Source organism: Palaemon carinicauda, chromosome 1, assembly GCF_036898095.1.
Source record: "Palaemon carinicauda isolate YSFRI2023 chromosome 1, ASM3689809v2, whole genome shotgun sequence".
Taxonomy (NCBI): Eukaryota; Metazoa; Arthropoda; class Malacostraca; order Decapoda; family Palaemonidae; genus Palaemon; species Palaemon carinicauda.
This window is the reverse complement of record NC_090725.1, coordinates 303,989,196-304,012,024: the sequence shown is the minus strand read 5'-3', so window position 1 is coordinate 304,012,024 and position 22,829 is coordinate 303,989,196. Positions and strand designations below refer to the sequence as shown.

The following is a 22,829-nucleotide window of genomic DNA, read 5'->3' as shown; positions in this document are numbered from 1 at the left end:
TGTTAACAAACCACCCTTTAATGTACAGAACACTTAATGCATGTACTACAGCACCCTAAACTAAAACAGGCACAAATATTAAAGGCGATTTTATATCATGCGTTTCCTAAACACCTAAAAAGCACGATAAAAAATGGCAACCAATGTTTTGTTTACGTTCATCTCTGATCATAATGAAGAAACAAACTCATTTAGTGTACACATATATGTATAGGTTAGTTTTTGCATCGATTATATTGATTATACAGTACTGTATGTTGATTTTTTTATTACCAATGTTTTAGTTTACGTATTTTTCTTAGGACTTCCAAATGAAATCTTTTTCTTTATGACGCCGCCTGAAACGACGGCGTGTACGCTCAGTAAACAACCACGCTCAGAACAAACAAGGCATTTAACGCGCATGATGATAGTGATAAATAATGATACAGTACATACAGTATTTACAGTAAAAGCATTTACAAAATATGTTACCTTACAAATATAAATTATACAGTACTTGTACGTAGCAAAGCAGGAAAACAATTTACGAGAGAGAGAGAGAGAGAGAGAGAGAGAGAGAGAGAGAGAGAGAGAGAGAGAGAGAGAGAGAGAGAGAGAGAGAGATTGTTTTACGTACGTAAATGTAAATTTTAAACAAAAAAAATATGATAGGTTACAACATGTAGACTTTTAAAACCTTCCCTTTAACTTAATGCATACAGTACGTACATTACTAAACTATAAAACAGGCAGTAAGAATATTAAAGTAAAAAATAAAGATTGTTACTGTACTCACCACGAAAGAAGTTGAAGAAAAACTAGAATGGTGATGGCGATGAATTTGCTGCACAGTAGAAATGATGATGAAGCTGATGATGTGTTCTACTGTGCAGTCAATGATAGTATTTTACGTCTCTTCAGACGGAGGTGTCTTTTCCTGGGACACCTCTTCAACTTCTTCCTGGGAAACTTCTTCAATTTCTTCCGAAGGCGTACTAGCAGGAGGAACTGGCTCTTTTTTGCGAGGCTGGAAGAACATTGTGATCGGAAGTTGTTGCCGCTGCTTCTTTTTTCGATCCAAGAGCATCCTGTAGGGAGTCATGATGTCATCGACCTTGTTGGAGAATTGCATCGAGCGAACCATATCCTCGTCCCACTCTTGTAACATTTCTTTCGCCTCCTTGATATGGTTGCAGAACTTGGCAAGCCGTTCTAATGTTAAGCCCGTTTCTTCGACATTTTCTTGGGTCTCTTCCTGGGTATCACTCTCTTCCTCACTTGCCGATTTCGTCAGGTCTTCGAGGTCTGCGTCAGTTAGGGGCTGGGAATGGCAGTCCAACAACTCGTCGACGTCTTCAGTCGTCATGTCGCCAAACCCGTCACCTCCAATTATAGCAGCCAACTGCACAGATTTCCGTATTGCAGAGTGTTGGATTTCCGACGGAGTAAATCCCTTGTCGTCGTAAACAATATCGGGCCACAGCTTCTTCCAGCTCGCATTCACGGTTGCAGGTTTCATCTCTTGAAGTGCCTTCTGAATATTCTGCAGGCACGTGGCTATGGTGTACTGCCGCCAGTACGCCTTCAAGTTGAAATCTTCATCCTCGTCATCTTGGGCAGCATCCACACACGCAACGAGGTCCGCCAAGGTATTCTTCGTGTAGAGGGCCTTGAACGCCCTGATAACCCCCTGGTCCATCGGTTGAATTAATGACGTGGTGTTGGGTGGCAGGAACTCAACCTGAACGCCCTCACGCGACAGGTCAGTTGCGTGTCCACCAGCGTTATCCATAAGGAGAAGGATCTTGAATGGCAAGCCCTTCTCTAAGAGATATTGACTGACTTGCGGGATGAAACACTGGTGGAACCAGTTGGAGGTCAGCATCTTCGTAATCCATGCTTTTGGATTATGCATCCAGTACACGGGAAGGAGATTCTTATTTTTATTTTTCAAAGCGCGAGGATTTTTCGACTTATAAATAAGCCCCGGCTTTAACAAAAATCCAGCAGCATTGCCACACATCACGAGGGTAACGCGATCCTTGAATGCCTTAAAGCCAGAGGCTTTGGCTTCCTCTTTGAACAGGAAAGTTCGCGACGGCATTCTCTTCCAAAACAAGCCAGTCTCATCCATATTAAAGACTTGTTCCGGCTTGTATCCACCTTCGGCGATAATATTCTTGAACGTCTGGTTCACGTAAGTTTCAGCAGCGGCAGTGTCAGCGGAAGCAGACTCCCCATGCAGGGAAACGCTTTTCAGGGCGAAGCGTTTCTGAAACTTCGCGAACCATCCTTTGCTTGCGGAAAAACGTTTCTGAGGCTGGGAATCAGTGGATGTCCCTGGTTGAGGATCATCTGCATCATCATCATCTTCAGCATGGTTGCCGTCGTCGTCTTTAGGTTCCTTTGCAGCAAAATTCTCATATAAACTCAAAGCCTTTGTTTGGATGGTGTTCGTATCCAAGGCTATGTTCTTCTTCCGGCAGTCGGCAATCCACACAGCTAAAGCACCTTCCATGCGTACGATCGTTTTATTACGCGTTGTAACGACTCGCTTCGCTGATCTGCTAAAGGTGATTGCAGCCGTCTTTCTAATGTTCGCCTCGTCCTTTTTGATATAGCGAACGGTGGATTCGTTGATGCCAAAATGGCGGCCTGCGGCCGCGTAACTTCTACCATCTTTTAACATGTCGAGAAGCGTAACCTTCTCAGCTATCGTCATCATCCTTCGGTGGCGTTTAGGCTCACTACCAGCCTTACTAGAAGCAGAACACTTGGGAGGCATTGTACAGTAGGATTTAACAGAAAGTTCAACTTAAAACAGTCGCACACAGCACAGATTAAACTTCACAAACTTAAGAACGTCTACTCAGCGATACGCGGAAAGAGAAAGTGAACGATCCAGCCCCGCGAGAACTTTGATGCTGCGGGTAGAAGATGCGGGCAAAACACCAATCACAGGCTAGATAACAAAACTTGAGTTCTGATTCGTCATCTATCAGCGCTTGAACCAATCACAACCCGTCTTACAGTACTATGATGCGTTGGTTACTCATAGAAGATGCCCCGCGCATACTGAACGTACGTAGATTAAGTACAATACCGTAATAATAATAAATAATGATAATAATACTGTACAGTAATAATAATAATAATAATGATAATAATAATAACAATAATAATTTTATTAACAACAACAACAATAATAATAATAACAATAATAATAAAAATTTACGTACGCTATTTTACGCCTCTCTCTCTCTCTCTCTCTCTCTCTCTCTCTCTCTCTCTCTCTCTCTCTCTCTCTCTCTCTCTCTCTCGTACGCTTATTCGAAATGTGATTTTTGCAACAAAGAATATTATTGGATGCAGTACTGTACTACGTACGTATACATACAAAAGATTCATGGAAAAGAAGCACATCCATTACAGTACACACCATTCTAATATGGTATGACTGCATCTGATTTGCGTTTCATGTTCGATTTAATTTTACTACGTACTGAATTATCGTATGATCACATTCTCTTTTCGTGTTTTATTTCTTTCTGTGCTGAATTATATATCATTTGTAATGCAATGAACAATCAGTAAGAGCAGATATTACTAATTACAGTATTAATGGAATTACAGGTAACAAAATATCGTATTTGGGGGTCTTCAGATTTCGCGGTATTTTCAAATTTTCCGGAAAATCCGCGATATGTATATATATATGGGTTATGGAAAAACCCCGCGAAGTGGTGAATTCGCGATTGTCGAACCACGAAGTAGCGAGGGTTCACTGTACCCTATAGCTCTAGAGCATACAGGTGATTGATAAAGAAAGCAAAGTCCATTGGATTCCAGTGAAGGCTGTTTTATGTTCTCAAGAAGGACTCAAGAAAAAGTGTCATTCTGGACTTGTTCTCACTCAACAAGTTCAAAAGAAACAGCAAGTTCAGGTTGTTAATCCTTCTACACATAAGGGCCCTACTACAAAAAGGGGCGTTCACAGTATTGATAGACCTGACAGGTGCCTATTGGCAGCTTCTAGTCAGTCGCCCCCTCTCCTCCTACCTAGGATACAAGTTACTAAAGATAAAGTATGTCCTAAGAGCCATACTCTTCGGATTAAACACGGTCCTAAGTATCTTCACAAAATTGGCGGACGCAGTCATGCAATAACTATGCCTAGAAACTGTTCAGATAACAAAGTACCTGGACAAAAGGCTGGTGCGGGCAGCACCTGAAGCAGCTGGTCTGCAAGCATCCAAAGAAGTAACCCAGTTCCTGGAACATCGGGGATGCAAAATCAGGTTCAAGAAGTCTCAATTCCCTCCAGCTCAAAGGTTTCAATGGGTAGAAAAAAAAACCATTAGAACCTGAGGTCACATTGGCTTTCCTTTCCCTTAGGGATGTAGAAGAAGATCGAAGGGTCGGTCAAGAGACTGGTAATCCGTCAGGATTTCAAGACACTAACAGGAAAGAGTTCTGAACTCTCTCCAGTTCGCAGCAGTGACAGACCCAGTGCTAAGAGCACAGCCGAAAGATGCGTCAAGAGTCTGGAGAAGATACACATCAAACGCTCAAAGAGACCTAAAATGACCAATATCGGTCTTACCTTGATTGCTTCTAATCCCATGGTCGAAGGCCAAAAGCCTATTGAGGACCGTGCCCTTGCAACTACCTCGACTACTGAAGATCATCCGCATGGATGCCTCGACGAAAGAATGGGGAGTTCACTCCCATCAGAGGAAAGCCCAAGGGACTTGGTCATCTCTACTTAAGGCCATTCTCATCTACCTTTTGGAAGCCACGGCAGTCCTGTTGATGTTGGGGAAAGTCTCTCCATGCAGATCAGGACTTCTCAGGCTGATCTGGGACAGCGAAGTGATAGCGAGACGTCGGAACCAACAAGGCTCGAGATCGTCCCATATAATCTAGGTGATGTTAGCCATCCCTTACCTAAAGAGATGGCACCTATTAGCAGTTCACGTACAAATGATCCGCTAAGTGACAGCGGATACCCTACTCAGGCTCAAGCCGATGGAGTCAGAATGGTCCACAGACGCAGAACCATTCTCTTCCAGATTGGAACAAGTCCCCCGAACTGCAGATCGACCTCTTCGTGACGAGCGTCATCAAGAAACTACCTCAATATGTAGCCACATACGAGGACCCTCTAGAAGAGATGACGGACACCATGTCTCTAGTTTGGAACGGATGGACCCCGAAATTCCTGTTCCTTCCATCCAATCTCCTGCTGAAGGTCCTCAACACGCTGAGATCCTTCCAAGGAAAGGCAGCTCTAGTGGGTCCCAAATAGTCCAAGAGCAACGGGTTCCCTCTAGTAAGGGAACTGAGGCTGAGGCTGGCCCTTGTACTGAACCCAGCGCTATCTCAAAAGGTTCAGAAGTTAATTGTCTTCGATTTATCACAGAGAACCCAAACCCTTCATTTCGTTATTTTCTCGCCCTAGCGGTTAAGAAAAGATTTGGGATCTCAGAAGGCAATATAGACCTCCCAGAGGAATCCAAGTCAAAGTCAACTAGAAGACAATACGACTCATCTTTAAAAAGTGGGTTGCTTTCGTTAAAGCAAAAAGACCGAAAGAAATTTCAATAAACTTCTGCCTGTCCTTTATCCACCTTCATAATCAAGGTCTGGCAGCTAACACGATAACTACGTGTAAGTCAGCCTTGACTAGATTCTTCTATATGCCTTTCAAGTGGATCTGACAAATGAAATCTTCAATAAGATCCCGAAGGCATGCGCTAGGCTTAGGCCTACAGCTCCTCCGAAGCCCATCTCATGGACTTTGGACAAGGTCCTACATTATGCCTCATCTGTGAACAATGAAGATTGTTCTCTCAAGGATCTAACCCAGAAGGTTATTTTCCTGTTCGCTATAGCCTCAGGGGCTAGAGTTAGTGAAATAGTAGCCTATCAAGAAATGAGAGCCACATTCAGTTCACAGAAGTGGGAGAACTGAATCTCTCCAGATCCAACCTTTCTTGCCAAGAACGAGCTACCTATTAAAAGATGGGGTCCCTGGAGAATCTGCCCTCTGAAGGAAGATGTCTCTCTATGTCCAATAGAGTGTCTAAAGGTCTATCTTCGTAGAACTTCAGACTTCTCAGACTTCAGGGGAAGACAGCTCTTCAAAGGAGAAATCTCTGGATCAAACTTATCCCTAAAACAACTGAGGGCGAAGCTCACCTACTTCATTCGCAGAGCAGATCCCGACAGTACACCAGCAGGTCATGATCCGAGGAAAAATGTTATTTTCCATAGTAAAATAAATTTTTGAATATACTTACCCGATGATCATGTAGCTGTCAACTCCGTTGCCCGACAGAAATTAAGGTCGGGATACGCCAGCGATCGCTATACAGGTGGGGGTGTACACAACAGCGCCATCTGTGAGCAGGTACTCAAGTACTTCTTGTCAACAAGAACTCAATTTTCTCCTCGGTCCACTGGTTCTCTATGGGGAGGAAGGGAGGGTCCTTAAATTCATGATCATCGGGTAAGTATATTCAAAAATTTATTTTACTAAGGAAAATAACATTTTTCAATATTAATCTTACCCGATGATCATGTAGCTGATTCACACCCAGGGTGGTGGGTGGAGACCAGCATACATGTTAACATAGAAGCTAAGTATCCCGTATTTCATTTTAGCAGTTATTCAAAATAACAAACATAAAATAAATAAGTACCTGGTAAGGAAGTCGACTTGAACCATTACTCTGCCTTTTTTAAGTACGTCTTCCTTACTGAGCCTAGCGGTCCTCTTAGGATGCTGAGCGACTCCTAGGTGCTGAAGTATGAAGGGCTGCAACCCATACTAAAGGACCTCATCACAACCTCTAATCTAGGCGCTTCTCAAGAAAGAATTTGACCACCCGCCAAATCAACCAGGATGCGGAAGGCTTCTTAGCCTTCCGTACAACCCAAAAAACAACAATAAAAAGCATTTCAAGAGAAACATTAAAAAAAAAAAGGTTATGGGATTATGGGAATGTAGTGGCTGAGCCCTCGCCTACTACTGCACTCGCTGCTACGAATGGTCCCAGGGTGTAGCAGTTCTCGTAAAGAGACTGGACATCTTTGAGATAAAATGATGCGAACACTGACTTGCTTCTCCAATAGGTTGCATCCATAACACTCTGCAGAGAACGGTTCTGTTTGAAGGCCACTGAAGTAGCGACAGCCCTAACTTCATGTGTCCTTACCTTCAGCAAAGCAAGGTCTTCTTCCTTCAGATGAGAATGGGCCTCTCTAATCAGAAGCCTGATGTAGTAAGAAACTGCGTTCTTAGACATCGGTAAAGCAGGTTTCTTGATAGAACACCATAAAGCTTCTGATTGTCCTCGTAATGGCTTTGTCCGTCTTAAAAAGTACTTAAGAGCTCTTACTGGGCAAAGTACTCTCTCTAGTTCGTTCCCCACCAAGTTGGACAGGCTTGGGATCTCGAACGACTTGGGCCAAGGACGAGAAGGAAGCTCGTTTTTAGCCAAAAAACCGAGCTGCAAGGAACACGTAGCCGTTTCAGATGTAAAACCTATGTTCCTGCTGAAGGCGTGGATCTCACTGACTCTTTTAGCTGTTGCTAAGCAAACGAGGAAAAGAGTCTTTAATGTGAGATCCTTAAAAGAGGCTGATTGAAGCGGTTCGAATCTTGATGACATCAGGAACCTTAAAACCACGTCTAGGTTCCAGCCTGGTGTGGACAACCGACGTTCCTTTGAGGTCTCAAAAGACCTAAGGAGGTCCTGTAGATCTTTGTTGGTGGAAAGATCCAAGCCTCTGTGGCGGAAGACCGCTGCCAACATGCTTCTGTAACCCTTGATCGTAGGAGCTGATAGGGATCTTACATTCCTTAGATGTAACAGAAAGTCAGCTATCTGTGTTACAGAGGTACTGGTTGAGGAAACTGCATTCGCCTTGCACCAGCTTCGGAAGACTTCCCATTTTGACTGATAGACTCTGAGAGTGGATGTCCTCCTTGCTCTAGCAATCGCTCTGGCTGCCTCCTTCGAAAAGCCTCTAGCTCTTGAGAGTCTTTCGATAGTCTGAAGGCAGTCAGACGAAGAGCGTGGAGGCTTGGGCGTACCTTCTTTACGTGAGGCTGACGCAGAAGGTCCACTCTTAGAGGAAGAGTCCTGGGAACGTCCACTAGCCATTGCAGTACCTCGGTGAACCATTCTCTCGCGGGCCAGAGGGGAGCAACCAACGTCAACCGTGTCCCTTCGTGAGAGGCGAACTTCTGAAGTACCCTATTGACAATCTTGAACGGAGGGAACGCATACAGGTCTAGATGGGACCAATCCAGCAGAAAGGCATCCACGTGAACTGCTGCTGGGTCTGGAATCGGAGAACAATACATCGGGAGCCTCTTGGTCATCGAGGTAGCGAATAGATCTATGGTGGGCTGACCCCACAGGGCCCATAGTCTGCTGCAAACATTCTTGTGAAGGGTCCACTCTGTGGGGATGACCTGACCCTTCCGGCTGAGGCGATCTGCCATGACATTCATGTCGCCCTGAATGAACCTCGTTACCAGCGAAATCTTTCGATCTTTTGACCAAATGAGGAGGTCCCTTGCGATCTCGAACAACTTCCTCGAATGAGTCCCTCCTTGCTTGGAGATGTAAGCCAAGGCTGTGGTGTTGTCGGAGTTCACCTCCACCACCTTGCTTAGCTGGAGGGACTTGAAGTTTATCAAGGCCAGATGAACTGCCAAAAGCTCCTTGCAGTTGATGTGAAGTGTCCTTTGCTCCTGATTCCACGTGCCCGAGCATTCCTGTCCGTCCAGTGTCGCACCCCAGCCCGTGTCCGATGCGTCCGAGAAGAGACGGTGGTCGGGGGTCTGAACAGCCAATGGTAGACCTTCCTTGAGAAGAATGCTGTTCTTCCACCACGTCAGTGTAGACCTCATCTCTTCGGAAACAGGCACTGAGACCGCCTCTAGCGTCATGTCCTTTCTCCAGTGAGCAGCTAGATGATACTGAAGGGGGCGGAGGTGGAGTCTCCCTAACTTGATGAACTGGGCCAGCGATGAAAGTGTCCCTGTTAGACTCATCCACTGCCTGACTGAACATCGGTTCCTTCTCAGCATGCTCTGGATGCATTCTAGGGCTTGATTGATCCTTGGGGCCGACGGAAAAGCCCGAAAAGCTCGACTCTGAATCTCCATACCTAGATAGACAATGGTCTGGGATGGGACGAGTTGGGACTTCTCTATATTGACCAGGAGGCCCAATTCCTTGGTCAGATCCATAGTCCATCTGAGATTCTCCAGACAGCGACGACTTGACGGAGCTCTTAAAAGCCAGTCGTCCAAATAGAGGGAGGCTCTGATGTCTGCCAAGTGAAGGAATTTGGCAATATTCCTCATCAGTTTGGTAAACACAAGAGGTGCCGTGCTTAGGCCAAAGCACAGGGCTTGGAACTGGTACACAACCTTTCCAAAGACGAACCTTAGGAAAGGTTGGGAGTCTGGATGGATGGGGACGTGAAAGTACGCGTCTTTCAGGTCTAACGAGACCATCCAGTCCTCCTTCCTGACCGCTGCTAGGACCGACTTCGTCGTCTCCATCGTGAACGTCTGCTTGGTGACAAAAGCATCGAGAGCACTGACGTCCAGCACCGGTCTCCAACCTCCTGTCTTCTTCGCTACCAGGAAGAGACGGTTGTAGAAGCCCGGGGACTGATGGTCCCGGACTATGACTACCGCTCCCTTTTGTAGCAAGAGCGACACCTCTTGTTGCAACGCTAGCCTCTTGTCCTTCTCCTTGTAGTTGGGAGAGAGGTTGATGGGAGATGTTGCTAGAGGGGGACTGCGGCAGAACGGAATTCTGTACCCCTCCCTTAGCCACTTCACAGACTGAGCGTCTGCACCTCTGCTCTCCCAAGCTTGCCAGAAGTTCTTGAGCCTGGCTCCCACTGCTGTCTGGAGAGGAAGGCAGTCAGATCCTGCCTTTTGCGGACTTGGAACCCTTCTTGGATTTTCCACGGTGACTGTCGGCACGGGTACCTCCTCTGCTGGAGGTTCTGCCACGAAAGGGCGGGATGAACCTAGTTGCTGGTGTGTCCACTGCTGCAGGACGGAAAGGTCTAGGCACGGAAGGTAAAGCTTTAGCCTTACGTGCGGAAGATGCCATCAGATCATGGGTATCCTTCTGGATCAGCGAGGCAGCCATCCCCTTGATCAGCTCCTCCGGAAACAGACACTTGGAGAGAGGAGCAAACAACAACTCCGACTTCTGGCAAGGAGTGATCCCAGACGACAAGAAGGAGCAAAGATGTTCTCTCTTCTTAAGCACTCCCGACACGTACGAAGCCGCAAGTTCACCAGACCCATCCCGAATGGCTTTGTCCATGCTAGACATGATAAGCATGGCAGAGTCCTTATCCGAAGGGGAAGTCTTTCTGCTTAACGCTCCCAAACACCAATCGAGGAAGTTGAAGATCTCAAAAGCACGAAAGACTCCCTTCAACAGATGATCCATGTCAGAAAAGGACCAGCAAATCTTAGATCGTCTCATAGCCAGCCTGCGGGGAGAGTCAACCAGACTTGAGAAGTCGCCCTGGGCAGAGGCAGGAACTCCCAAGCCGGGTTCCTCTCCCGTGGCATACCAGACGCTAGATTTGGAAGCAAGCTTGGTAGGCGGAAAGATGAAAGCAGTCTTTCCCAGTTGCTTCTTGGACTGCAACCACTCTCCCATAACCCTCAAAGCTCTCTTGGATGAGCGTGCGAGGACAAGCTTGGTGAAGGCAGGAGCAGCAGACTGCATGCCCAGAGCAAACTCTGAGGGAGGAGAGCGAGGGGATGCAGACACAAACTGTTCCGGATACAAGTCCCTGAACAAGGCAAGGACTTTACGAAAGTCTAAGGAGGGAGGCGTAGACTTGGGCCCTTCTAAGTCGGAGTGCGGTTCATCCAAATGTGCAGCTTCGTCATCCGATACTCCATCATCCGAAAGCTGAGTAGGAAGTGGCAAAGGCGGAGCAGAAAGCTGAACGGCTGAATCCGGCAGCACGGGTGCATGCGTAGCTGCTGCGGATCCAACATCATGCCGCTGCTGGTCAGTCTGCGAGATGGCAACAACAAAAGCAGAGTGCTGGTGCGTGGGAGGGACTGCCGTGGGTTGCGGAGCATGCCGTATGGGATGCGGAGCATGCCGCATGGGTTGCGGAGCATGCCGCATAGTGTCAAAACACGGCAGCTCTACAGCACCTTCCCACTGCTGATGCGGTAGCTCACGCATGTCAACGGATGGTGCAGCATGAACATGCGTCTGGCAGGGTGGACTGCGCATCGGTGGTGGAGCTCTCACAGGTGGAGTGTGGGAGCAGGCAGCCGCAGTATCTGCTGAGCGCACAACCGTGGCAGGTTGTAGGATAACAGGTGCAGTGTCAACCTTCTTAGCATGATACTTTTGCATGAACGCAGCAAGCTGAGACTGCATAGTCTGCAGCATGGACCACTTAGGGTCTACCGTGGTTGGTGCAGCAACAGACGGAGTAGTAGCCTGTTGTGGAACCACTCTACCTCTCTTGGGAGGTGTGCAGTCTTCGGAAGACTGCGGCGAGTCCGAACTGACCCAGTGGCTACACCTGGGCCGTTGGACTCGCTCGGAAGGGACTTTACGCTTGAGAGGTCGTGAGACCTTGGTCCATCGTTTCCTCCTTGAAACTTCTTCCACAGACGAGGAATGATAGGGCTCATTCGTCTGTTTGTGGATGGGACGATCTCTGACAGATACGTCCGCAACCACTGAGGGTACATCCGTACGCTGATCAAGGCCTGCCGAACCCTTTGGTCCTTCGACATTGCTTCTCCCCTGGGCTTTGGAGCTTGCAAGAGGTCCCGGACTGGGAGGACGACTGGCACGAACAGATGTACCCTCATGCGCAACACTGACACTGACACTTTTCACTTCACTTGCACTAACAACACTTCCCACTGCACTTTTCGCTTTCAGCTCTTTGACATCTGCCAAAAGCTGATTACGGTCATTAGCCAATGACTCCACTCTGTCACCAAGAGCCTGAATGGCACGCATCATATCCACCATGGATGGCTGAGCACTAGTAGCAGGGTCGGGAGTCACCACTACAGGGGAAGGAAAAGGTTGAGGGGCATGGGGAGAGGAAAAATCAACAGAGCGAGAAGAACTCCTCCTGATCCTATCCTTCTCTAGCCTACGTGCATTTTTAAGGAATTCGTTAAAATCGAATTCCGAAAGCCCAGCGCATTCCTCACATCGATCTTCCAATTGACAGGATTTACCCCTACAATTGGAACAAACGGTGCGAGGATCTATGGAGGCCTTCGGAAGACGCCTAGTACAAGCCCTAACACTACACTGCCTGTACTTAGGGACTTGAGACTGGTCAGACATCTTGAATTGTAGAAATAGTCAAGGGGGAATTCCAAAATCTAGCAAAGTTCGTTAACAATTAATCCAAATTAAATCAAAAAGCTTGCTAAGCTAATGATAAAGCTTCCTGAATAGCGAAGGCTAAAATCTAGAGCGAATACATCACCAAAATCGTGAAAAACAACTCCAGAATCAACAGCGTATCCAAGTAGGTCTTGCCGGTGGCACGACAGAGGAAAAATTGAGTTCTTGTTGACAAGAAGTACTTGAGTACCTGCTCACAGATGGCGCTGTTGTGTACACCCCCACCTGTATAGCGATCGCTGGCGTATCCCGACCTTAGATTTCTGTCGGGCAACGGAGTTGACAGCTACATGATCATCGGGTAAGATTAATATTGAAAATTGCTTCATCACTGAACTTTTTTCAGTATATGGACTTTGAGCATCTTCGCTCATATACTGGATGGAAATCATCCAGAGTGTTCTACAAACACTATGCTAAGCAAGTCCATGAACTGAAGCATTATGTGGTGGCGGCATGTAGTGTATTAAAATCTGTCGTCTAGTACTGCGATGAACAGTCAATTGACTGGGACTATCAATTAGGGTGAAAAGGTGTTGACACTTCCGGTGTGATACCTTTTAAGTGAGTCTGTTCAAAATCTCAGGTGTGGAATTATACAGATAACACGTGCCGTGTGTACGTAGTACACAGTGTTGATAGTATACAACAATTACAGAAATGAATGTAAAGAGAGTTCTATATGAGAAAGTGATTGTACCAACTGTGATGTATGGATCGGAGTTGTGGGGAATGAAAGTGATGGAGAGACAGAAATTGAATGTGTTTGAGATGAAGTGTCTGAGGAGTATGGCTGGTGTATCTCGAGTAGATAGGGTTAGGAACGAAGTGGTGAGGGTGAGAACGGGTGTAAGAAATGAGTTAGCGGCTAGAGTGGATATGAATGTGTTGAGGTGGTTTGGCCATGTTGAGAGAATGGAAAATGGCTGTCTGCTAAAGAAGGTGATGAATGCAAGAGTTGATGGGAGAAGTACAAGAGGAAGGCCAAGGTTTGGGTGGATGGATGGTGTGAAGAAAGCTCTGGGTGATAGGAGGATAGATGTGAGAGAGGCAAGAGAGCGTGCTAGAAATAGGAATGAATGGCGAGCGATTGTGACGCAGTTCCAGTAGGCCCTGCTGCTTCCTCCGGTGCCTTAGATGACCGCGGAGGTATCAGCAGTAGGGGACTCAGCAGTATGAAGCTTCATCTGTGGTGGATAATGTGGGAGGTTGGGCTGTGGCACCCTAGCAGTACCAGGTGAACTCGGCTGAGTCCCTGGTTAGGCTGGAGGAACGTAGAGAGTAGAGATCCCCTTTTTGTTTTGTTTCTTGTTGTCGGCTACCCCCCAAAATTGGGGGAAGTGCCTTTGGTATATGTATGTATAAAGAAAAATTTATTAAAATTTTCCCGTTTTAGAGTGGCACTCATCATTTCTGGAAAAATATTTTCTGTACATGTTGCACGTATAATTCCTTTAACATGTTACATTCGTTTCACTCGTTATTCCATTTAGTCATTTATTCAAAATAAATGTCTATTAGAATGTAATTGCGTCCTTTCTCGCTCTGCAATTTGCACATTAAAGATGCCAGAATTCCTTTACTTACTTATTTATGTAAACCTCATATCATTGTATGCTTACAAACAATGGATATAGTTGACACTGATATTGTTCCGACAATATATTATACAAACCGTGAGACAGTTTGCATATCTGGTGGATACTTATGTTTGTTCATACAATATATGCTAACCTTGAGGCCCCTTTTCTACTGTCTAGTATGACTCTTTCCTGTATGGGGCAGGAAGCACTAACATTGTCTAAGATTAGTGGTAATGACGGATAACGGTAACGTCATTTGTCTCAATGGTCCAGATGACCATAGAAAAATTGTCCCAAGGTTAAGGCACCGATGAAAATCCACAGATACAGTACTTTCTAGTAATTCTCTGGTAAACTTCCATCAGGACGACATGGCTTGAGCCCAAAAAACGGATTTTGAGCGAAGTGAAAAATCTATTTTTGGGTGAGATAGCCATGTCGTCCTGATGAACCCACCCTCCTTTTCTATAGAAAAAGCCTTCGCAGAATCCCTCCCGAAACTACTAAATCTGTAGCACCATGCTCAATGCTACAAGGAATGACCGCCATCTTGGATATGGCGCCATCTTGATACTCAGTAGTAGTATGGGAAATAGGGTAACCTTGATAACGGCTCTCCTTTCAAAATTGCCACTCTTCCCCCTCAAAGCGAAAACGCTATTCTGGGTGAAGATCGCTATGTGTCATATCAAGATATACGTCCCCTGATTTATGCGATATCCTTAAGAGAATCTTAAGGATATTCGCCCCAGGAGTTAGAATTCTGGAGACCTAAAGGTAAATTCTCTGGGAATATCACTGTAGTTCATATATCCCTTGGAAGCTACTATTAGGAACCTTCCATCAGGACGACATGGCTATCTCACCCAAAAATAGATTTTTCCCTTCACTCAAAATCTGTCTTATTAGATACCAACCTAAAAGTGATCCTTTCCGGAATGCACACGTGGCACTGAAAACCCCCTTCTGTCTCTGAATATTAGCTATTGTTTCTGCATTAAGGACGACCTGAATTATTCCTTCTCTATTGTCCGTGGACATGCAGCTATAAGGATTCATTCTGGAAAATATTTTCAAAATATTAAAAAACAGACACAGGTGGTTTGATAACTTCTGATTTTGTTCATCTAGGAAGAACATGTGTCAGAATAGCTATGACAAAGCGTTGCGTAATTTTAAACAGAATTATTACACTAAAACCTACCTGAGATCTAATCCATTTTCTTTCCACAACTTATCCATGATTTTGATCATTTGTAGCGTCAGCATATCTTGACGTAGGTCATCTCCTTCCTTGTATAACAAGTAAATATTTTTCCCGTGAGTGTCTCCATTCTCAAATACTAACCACAATGGTGCCATCTTACTGTCTTTGAATTTACATTCGTCGTGCCTACAAAGATGACAGCTGTCACAATAATATCCAAATACTAATGACCTATATCACAAATTTAACATAAAGCTACCAACACAGGACAAATTCAGACTACTTCAGGTGTTCTAAGACAAAAAAAGATATGAAAGCCCATTAGTCACATTTCCTTCTAAGAAATTTTAAATTTTAAAGATCATCTGGACAATTGTTTATCAAAAGCATTATTGATATATAGTATTTAATTCCAAAAGACAAAATTAATATAAAACTATAAAACCAGTACAGGAAGAGAACATGAGTATTATAGTATAAGAATCATGAAGGCAACAAATGAGACACTGAATTAAGGATCTGTTGTGATAAAATTAAAAACACTTTACTTACTTTATCTTGTTTACTCTGTACATTGGATCAATTGGATTCAAAAAGTGGGAAAGTGCCGCATTTATCTTCGGCTCCTTCATGTGGTCTCTCATACATTTTTCAGCACGATCTCTAACAGATCTATTTTCCCTGACAATTTCTCGCACCTCTGAAAAAGTTATTGATTATTTAATTATGAATGTTATTACTAAAAATCATGTTTTGATAAAAAACAACCAAGTGTGTGTAATATAGACCAAAATTCTTTCTGTTGCCCAGACTGTTTTAAAATACATTGGAAGTAATACGTAACTTGTTTGTAATGTCCCTTTAGACTCCGCTAGAATCTTCTCTCCTTACTAATTATTTTTGCTCAAATTTTTTCCCCTACCCACCTAACATTATCCCATCTTTGTGATGAGACATGTTATAAATGTCAACTATTCATTTAAATTACTTTAAAAATTTATATCCTGTTCAACATCTTTTCCCTAGTATAGAGACTTTGTGCTCTGGTTCACAAGCCATCAAGCTGTAAAATCTTTTATCTGAAAACTGACCTGCTTCCAACACTTTATTTTGTGATAGGAAGAACCTTGATTTAAACTATAATTTAAACTATACCAACTGTTTAATCCCACATACTTCCAAGAGAATAGGAAAGAATCTCCATGAATTCCTTAAAAGGAGTCATACTGACCTCAATTTATTTTCAAGATTCTGTCTATCATACACCACTATTTTGTCTCCCGGAGCATTACTTGATTTTATTTATAGAAAACAGTATTCCACTTTTGGCGCCCTTGATTTGCCCTCTCCATTTGGATCCTATTCATGATTATGACCTGGACTCTTCATGCCCTAGACGAAGTTCCAAACTTAGAAAAATGGTTCACCATGAATGCAGGAAAAATTAGTGTCACCAAGTTCTATTAGGGAACTCTTTATCTATCCCAGTAACTATATCTCTTTCAGCCAGACTCTTGATTTTGTTAAATACTGTTCATCATCAAATACCTAAATGGTTTGTTAGCATAACCAAATATTTTTGTAGAAACCTTAAATAATCTTGTAAAATCTTAATGTCCCATCATTAATCACAAATGTATTTGTTTCATTAATAATGAGAAAGACCGTTACTAGTTTTTGGTCATAGATTTTTGTTGTACAAGAGGAAGGCCAAGGTATGGGTGGATGGATGGTGTGAAGAAAGCTCTGGGTGATAGGAGGATAGATGTGAGAGAGGCAAGAGAGCGTGCTAGAAATAGGAATGAATGGCGAGCGATTGTGACGCAGTTCCGGTAGGCCCTGCTGCTTCCTCCGGTGCCTTAGATGACCGCGGAGGTAGCAGCAGTATGAAGCTTCATCTGTGGTGGAAATGTGGGAGGTTAGGCTGTGGCACCCTAGCAGTACCAGCTGAACTCGGCTGAGTCCCTGGTTAGGCTGGAGGAACGTAGAGAGTAGAGGTCCCCTTTTTTGTTTTGTTTCTTGTTGATGTCGGCTACCCCCCAAAATTGGGGGAAGTGCCTTTGGTATATGTATGTATGTATGTTTACAGTACTTGACTCTACCTGTGGGCCATTCACTCGGAAGCTTATTGAATAAACCAAGTCAATCTTCTTTAATTTTTTGGTACAGTATTGTTTTACCTCTCAGGGTAACAATACTTGAATTTCAGTTTGCAAGAGGCATCTACATTCATAATCATTGCCACTGCCTGTTCATATTTAAGTGAATTTCTATATTTATTTCCATGAAGAATGAGAAAAAAAAATCTGGTACCGATTCCTTCCTTTTACAAAGACTTAATTGGGGAGATACAAAACTGTTATATTTCATTTATAGTTATCCCAAAATGAATCATCTGGATATGAAATAACAGTATTGGATGGACCAAGAATCCATTGGGTTGAGCCTTCACTTTCCTTGATATTCTCAGAGAACTCAAAATCTCATTTATTTCTATGATGGAATATTAAGATAGTCAATCTCAGAGCAAAAATTCATAAAAAAAAAAAGACAAATAATTTACCTAAAGCCAGATAGATTATTAATCATAACCAAATAGTGATTCTCGGTTGCACCTTACCACTATAATATAGTCATAATTTTAAGGATTATTCTCTACTGATAAATGAAAATCTGCCCCAGATTTCTTCACCAATGAACTGATCTTGACATAAAAACAGTTCACTCAAAGGTCTTACCTTTAAACTTGTTAAGGGCACCCAGCTGCCTTAGTAAAATCTTCATGTGTTCCACCGAGCCTCGGCAATATGCTTCTAAAATGAGTCCAAACCTAATTGAAACGGCTGGCATGTGCATTTCAGATCTGAAAACCAGTAATAGTAAGACTAAATCGATATAATTTACCCTAACTAAATACAAATATAAAATAATACAAGTAATGTTTTCTCAAATAAGATTCAAGCTGTAATTAAAGTATAAAATCACTATGACATTATAAAGAATATAGTATATGCAATCAATATTCCTCAGATTTCACAAAATATTTCATTTAAAGTTTTGAGAATTGATATAATATGATATTTTAATTATAAAATAAATTTTTTAATATACTTACCCGGTGAATATATAATAGCTGCAACTCTGCGGCTCGACAGAAAACATACTAAAAAACTCGCGAGCGATCGCTATGAAGGTTGCGGGTGTGCCCACCAGCGCCAACTGTCGGCCAGATACCACTCTTGTATGTAAACAAAACCTTCAATTCCTCTCGTCCCGCTGTGTCTCTATTGGGGAGGAAGGGAGGGTCATTTAATTTATATATTCACCGGGTAAGTATATTCAAAAATTTATTTTATAATTAAAATATCATTTTTAAATATTTAACTTAGCCGGTGAATATATAATAGCTGATTCACACCCAAGGAGGTGGGTAGAGACCAGAGTTAATTATGTTTACAGCGTATAAGCTAAGAGTTTTTTCATTTTGGCAGTTATCAATATAACAAAACCAAAATAAATAGGTACCTGGTGAAGAAGTTGACTTAGACGATTACTCTGCCTTGTAAGTCTGTCTTCCTCACGGAGCCCAGCGATCCTCTTAAGATGCTGACAGACTTCCAGGAGCTGAAGTATCAAGGGCTGCAACCCATACAACAGGACCTCATCAAACCCCTAATCTGGGCGCTCTCAAGAAATGACTTTGACCACCCGCCAAATCAATCAGGATGCGAAAGGCTTCTTAGCCTTCCGAACAACCCATAAAACCATATTAAAAACATTTCAAGAGACAGATTAAAAGGATATTGGAATTAGGGAAGTGTAGTGGTAGAACCCTCACCCACTACTGCACTCGCTGCAACGAATGGACCCAGTGTGTAGCAGTCCTCGTAAAGAGTCTGGACATTTTTTAAGTAAAATGACGCGAACACTGACTTGTTTCTCCAAAAAGTCGCGTCCATAATACTTTGCAGAGATTTATTTTGCTTGAAGGCCACGGAGGTTGCTATATCTCTAACTTCGTGCGTCTTAACCTTAAGCAAACATCGGTCTTTCTCATTCAAGTGAGAATGAGCTTCTCGTATTAAAAAAATCTGATAAAATATGACAAAGAATTCTTTGACATAGGCAATGAAGGTTTCTTAACTGAGCACCATAATGCCTCAGATTTCCCTCGTAATGACTTAGTACGAGCTAAATCGAACTTAAGAGCTCTAACAGGACATAATACTCTTTCCAGTTCGTTGCCTACGATCTCTGATAAGCAAGGAATATCAAAAGATTTAGGCCAAGGACGAGAAGGCAGTTCATTCTTGGCCAGGAAACCAAGTTGAAGTGAACAAGTGGCTTTTTTCTGTAGAAAAGCCGATGTTCTTACTGAAGGCATGAAGTTCACTGACCCTTTTAGCCGAAGCCAAGCACACTAGGAAAAGTGTCTTGAGGGTGAGATCCTTCAGGGAGGCTGAATGTAATGGCTCAAACCTGTCTGACATGAGGAACCTTAGGACCACGTCTAAGTTCCATCCAGGAGTTGCCAAACGACGTTCCTTAGAGGTCTCGAAAGACTTAAGGAGATCTTGGAGATCTTTATTGTTGGAAAGATCTAAGCCTCTATGTCGAAAGACTAAAGCCAACATGCTCCTGTAGCCCTTAATCGTGGGAGCTGAAAGGGAGCGAACCTTTCTCAGATGTAAAAGAAAATCTGCGATTTGGACTACAGAGGTACTGGACGAGGACACAGATGCTGACTTGCACCAGTCTCGAAAGACTTCCCACTTCGACTGGTATACTCTAATGGTAGAAGCTCTCCTAGCTCTTGCAATCGCACTGACTGCCTCCTTCGAAAAACCTCTAGCTCTTGAGAGTCTTTCGATAGTGTGAAGGAAGTCAGACGAAGAGCGGGGAGGCTTTAATGGACATTCTTTACGTGGGGCTGACGTAACAGATCTACCCTTAGAGGAAGACTTCTTGGAAAGTCTACCAGCCATTGAAGTACCTCGGTGAACCACTCTCTCGCGGGCCAGAGGGTAGCAACCAACGTCAACCTTGTCCCTCCGTGAGAGGCGAACTTCTGCAGTACCTTGTTGACTATCTTGAATGGTGGGAATGCATATAAGTCCATAAATGACCAATCCAGTAGAAACGCGTCTATGTAGATTGCTTCTGTATCTAGGACTGGAGAGCAAAAGATTGGTAACCTTTTGGTCAACGAAGAGGCAAAGAGGTCTATGGTTGGTTGACCCCAAGAAGCCCAAAGACTCTTGCCCACGTCCTTGTGGAGGGTCCATTCCGTGGGTATCACCTGACCCCTCCGACTGAGACAGTCTGCCAAGACGTTCAAGTCCTCCTGGATGAATCTCGTCAACAGGGAGATGCCTCGAATTCTAGACCATAAGAGAAGGTCCCTTGCGATCTCGAGCAGCGTGAAGGAGTGTGTGCCTCCTTGCTTGGAGATGTACGCCAAAGTTGTGGTGTTGTCTGAGTTGACCTCTACCACTTAGTTTCGAAGACGCTTCCTAATATCATCAAGGCCAAGTGGACTGCTAATAGCTCCTTGCCGTTGATGTGCATGCTCTTCTGACTTGAGGTCCACAGACCCGCGCATTCCCGACCGTCCAGGGTCGCACCCAACCCAAACCCGACGTGTCTGAGAACAACAAGTGGTTTGGGTTCTTGACTGCTAGGGATAGTCCCTCTCTCAGACTGATATTGCTGTCCCACCATTTCAGGCATGCCTTTATTGGTTCGGAGACTGGGAATGATACCGTCTCCAATGTCTTGTCCTAGTTCCAGTGAGAGGCTAGATGGAACCGGAGAGGCAGAAGGGGTAGTCTCCCTAGCGAGACAAACTGCTCCAGGGATGAGAGAGTCCCTACGAGACTGTTCCAACTCCTGACTGAATAAACGTTTTCTTTTCAGCATTAGTTGGACTTCGAGCAGGGCTTGACTGCGAATCTCCATCCCCAAAAATAGAATAATCTGGGATGGGATCAGTTGGGACTTTTAGGTTGACCACAAGTCCCAACTCCCTGGCCAGACTCAACGTCCAATGTAGATCCTGCAGACAGCGAAGGCTGGACGATGCTCTGAGAAGCCAGTCGTCCAAGTACAGGGAGGCTCGGATCCCCGATAGCTCGAAACTGGTACCCCACATTCCTGTAAACAAACCTCAGAAACGGTTGGGAATCCGGGTGTATAGGAATGTGGAAGTATGCCTCCTGAAGGTCGAGAGAGACCATCCAGTCGCCTTCCATAAATGCTGTCAAGACAGCCTGGTAGACTTCATCGTGAAGTTTGTCTTGACAATGAACACATTGAGCGCACTTGCCTCTTACGTACTCCTGCAGTGAACATGGCTGCCAAATCATGGAGCCATCCCTGAGGGACTTGTTCCTGCAGAGAACGTGGCTGTCAGATCATTGGAGCCATCCCTGAAAGCCTTGTTTATGCATGACATAATTGTACAGCAAAACTTCAAAGGCTCGAAAACAGCTGTGAAGTTGACCTGTAAAATCTTGGAGCGTCTCCTGGCCAGGCGCCAGGGAGAGTCTATGAGGTTTGAGAAGTCTATCTGGGCAGAGGCAGGAACTCCCAAGCCGAGAACTTCTCTCGTGTCATATCAGACTCTCGCTCAAGGTTTCCAAGTTAGGACCGCCTACTCTCAGGAAAGGTCGCATATAAACAAATCATTAAAATTTATTTTTATGTTTATTATAAATGGAAAGTTAATCGAAGAGGCCTAATAAAGGCGGTGAAATATAAAATATATAGAGGAAAATCTATAATTAATTTATAACGTGATAAGATAATTGCTAAAAGCCTAAACACACTTCCGTCTAAGGGAAGGGTCGGCCATTTAAAAGTCAAAGAAAGTCCATACTCTCTTTGCATCAAAAATTAAATCTATCCAAAAACGAGTTCAAGATTTAAGATGAAGATAAAACACCTGCACTGCGAAAGCTCAAACCAAAATGAAGTACTTCACCAAATATGTTGAGAAAACTCCAGGTTCTACAGCGAGTATTGATACGTCTTGTCGTCAACGTCGACAGAGAAGAATTGAAGGTTTTGTTTACATACAAGAGTGGTATCTGGCCGACAGTTGGCGCTGGTGGGCACACCCGCAACCTTCATAGCGATCGCTTGCGAGTTTTTTAGTATGTTTTCTGTCAAGCCGCAGAGTTGCAGCTATTATATATTCACCGGCTAAGTTAAATATTTAAAATATAATGCCTCTTACAACATTAAACTAACAATACCTTAGATGCCAAAAGAAGAAATGTCCAATGCGCATATTTCTAAGCGCTCTGTTTAGAAGAAACTCAACCAGATGGCAATGTAAATAATTTTCATGCTTCAAGGCTTGAACTAGTTGAAGTAGGTACAGTAATAGGTCATCATCACTAGAAAATAAAATAAAGGAATTGATTCACATCATGAATTATTATATAGGGTACAACAAATTGGGTGCTATTGTTTCTAATCCATCTGAATACAGTACTAATTTGTGGTACTATAGTTCTACACTCTCTCCTTATAAGTTTACTTTAAAAAATATTTATGAAACTCATTCCTTTCATATAAGTTATTTATATTTGCTAT

The 22,829-nt window shown here is 43.9% G+C and overlaps 1 protein-coding gene across 2 annotated transcripts in view; it reads right to left on the bottom strand.

Moving 5' to 3' along the window:
• LOC137658512 (phosphatidylinositol 4,5-bisphosphate 3-kinase catalytic subunit delta isoform-like) overlaps positions 1–22,829 on the bottom strand; it is a 119,702-nt gene that overhangs the window by 27,433 nt on the left and 69,440 nt on the right. For both annotated transcript variants that reach the window (XM_068393289.1, XM_068393297.1), the window contains exons 15-19: positions 22,487–22,630; positions 17,969–18,093; positions 15,783–15,930; positions 15,228–15,416; positions 14,941–15,083 (exon numbers count right to left, since the gene is read on the bottom strand). In XM_068393289.1, coding sequence (XP_068249390.1) covers positions 14,941–15,083; positions 15,228–15,416; positions 15,783–15,930; positions 17,969–18,093; positions 22,487–22,630 — 749 coding nt within the window. The remainder of the gene's footprint in view (positions 1–14,940; positions 15,084–15,227; positions 15,417–15,782; positions 15,931–17,968; positions 18,094–22,486; positions 22,631–22,829) is intronic.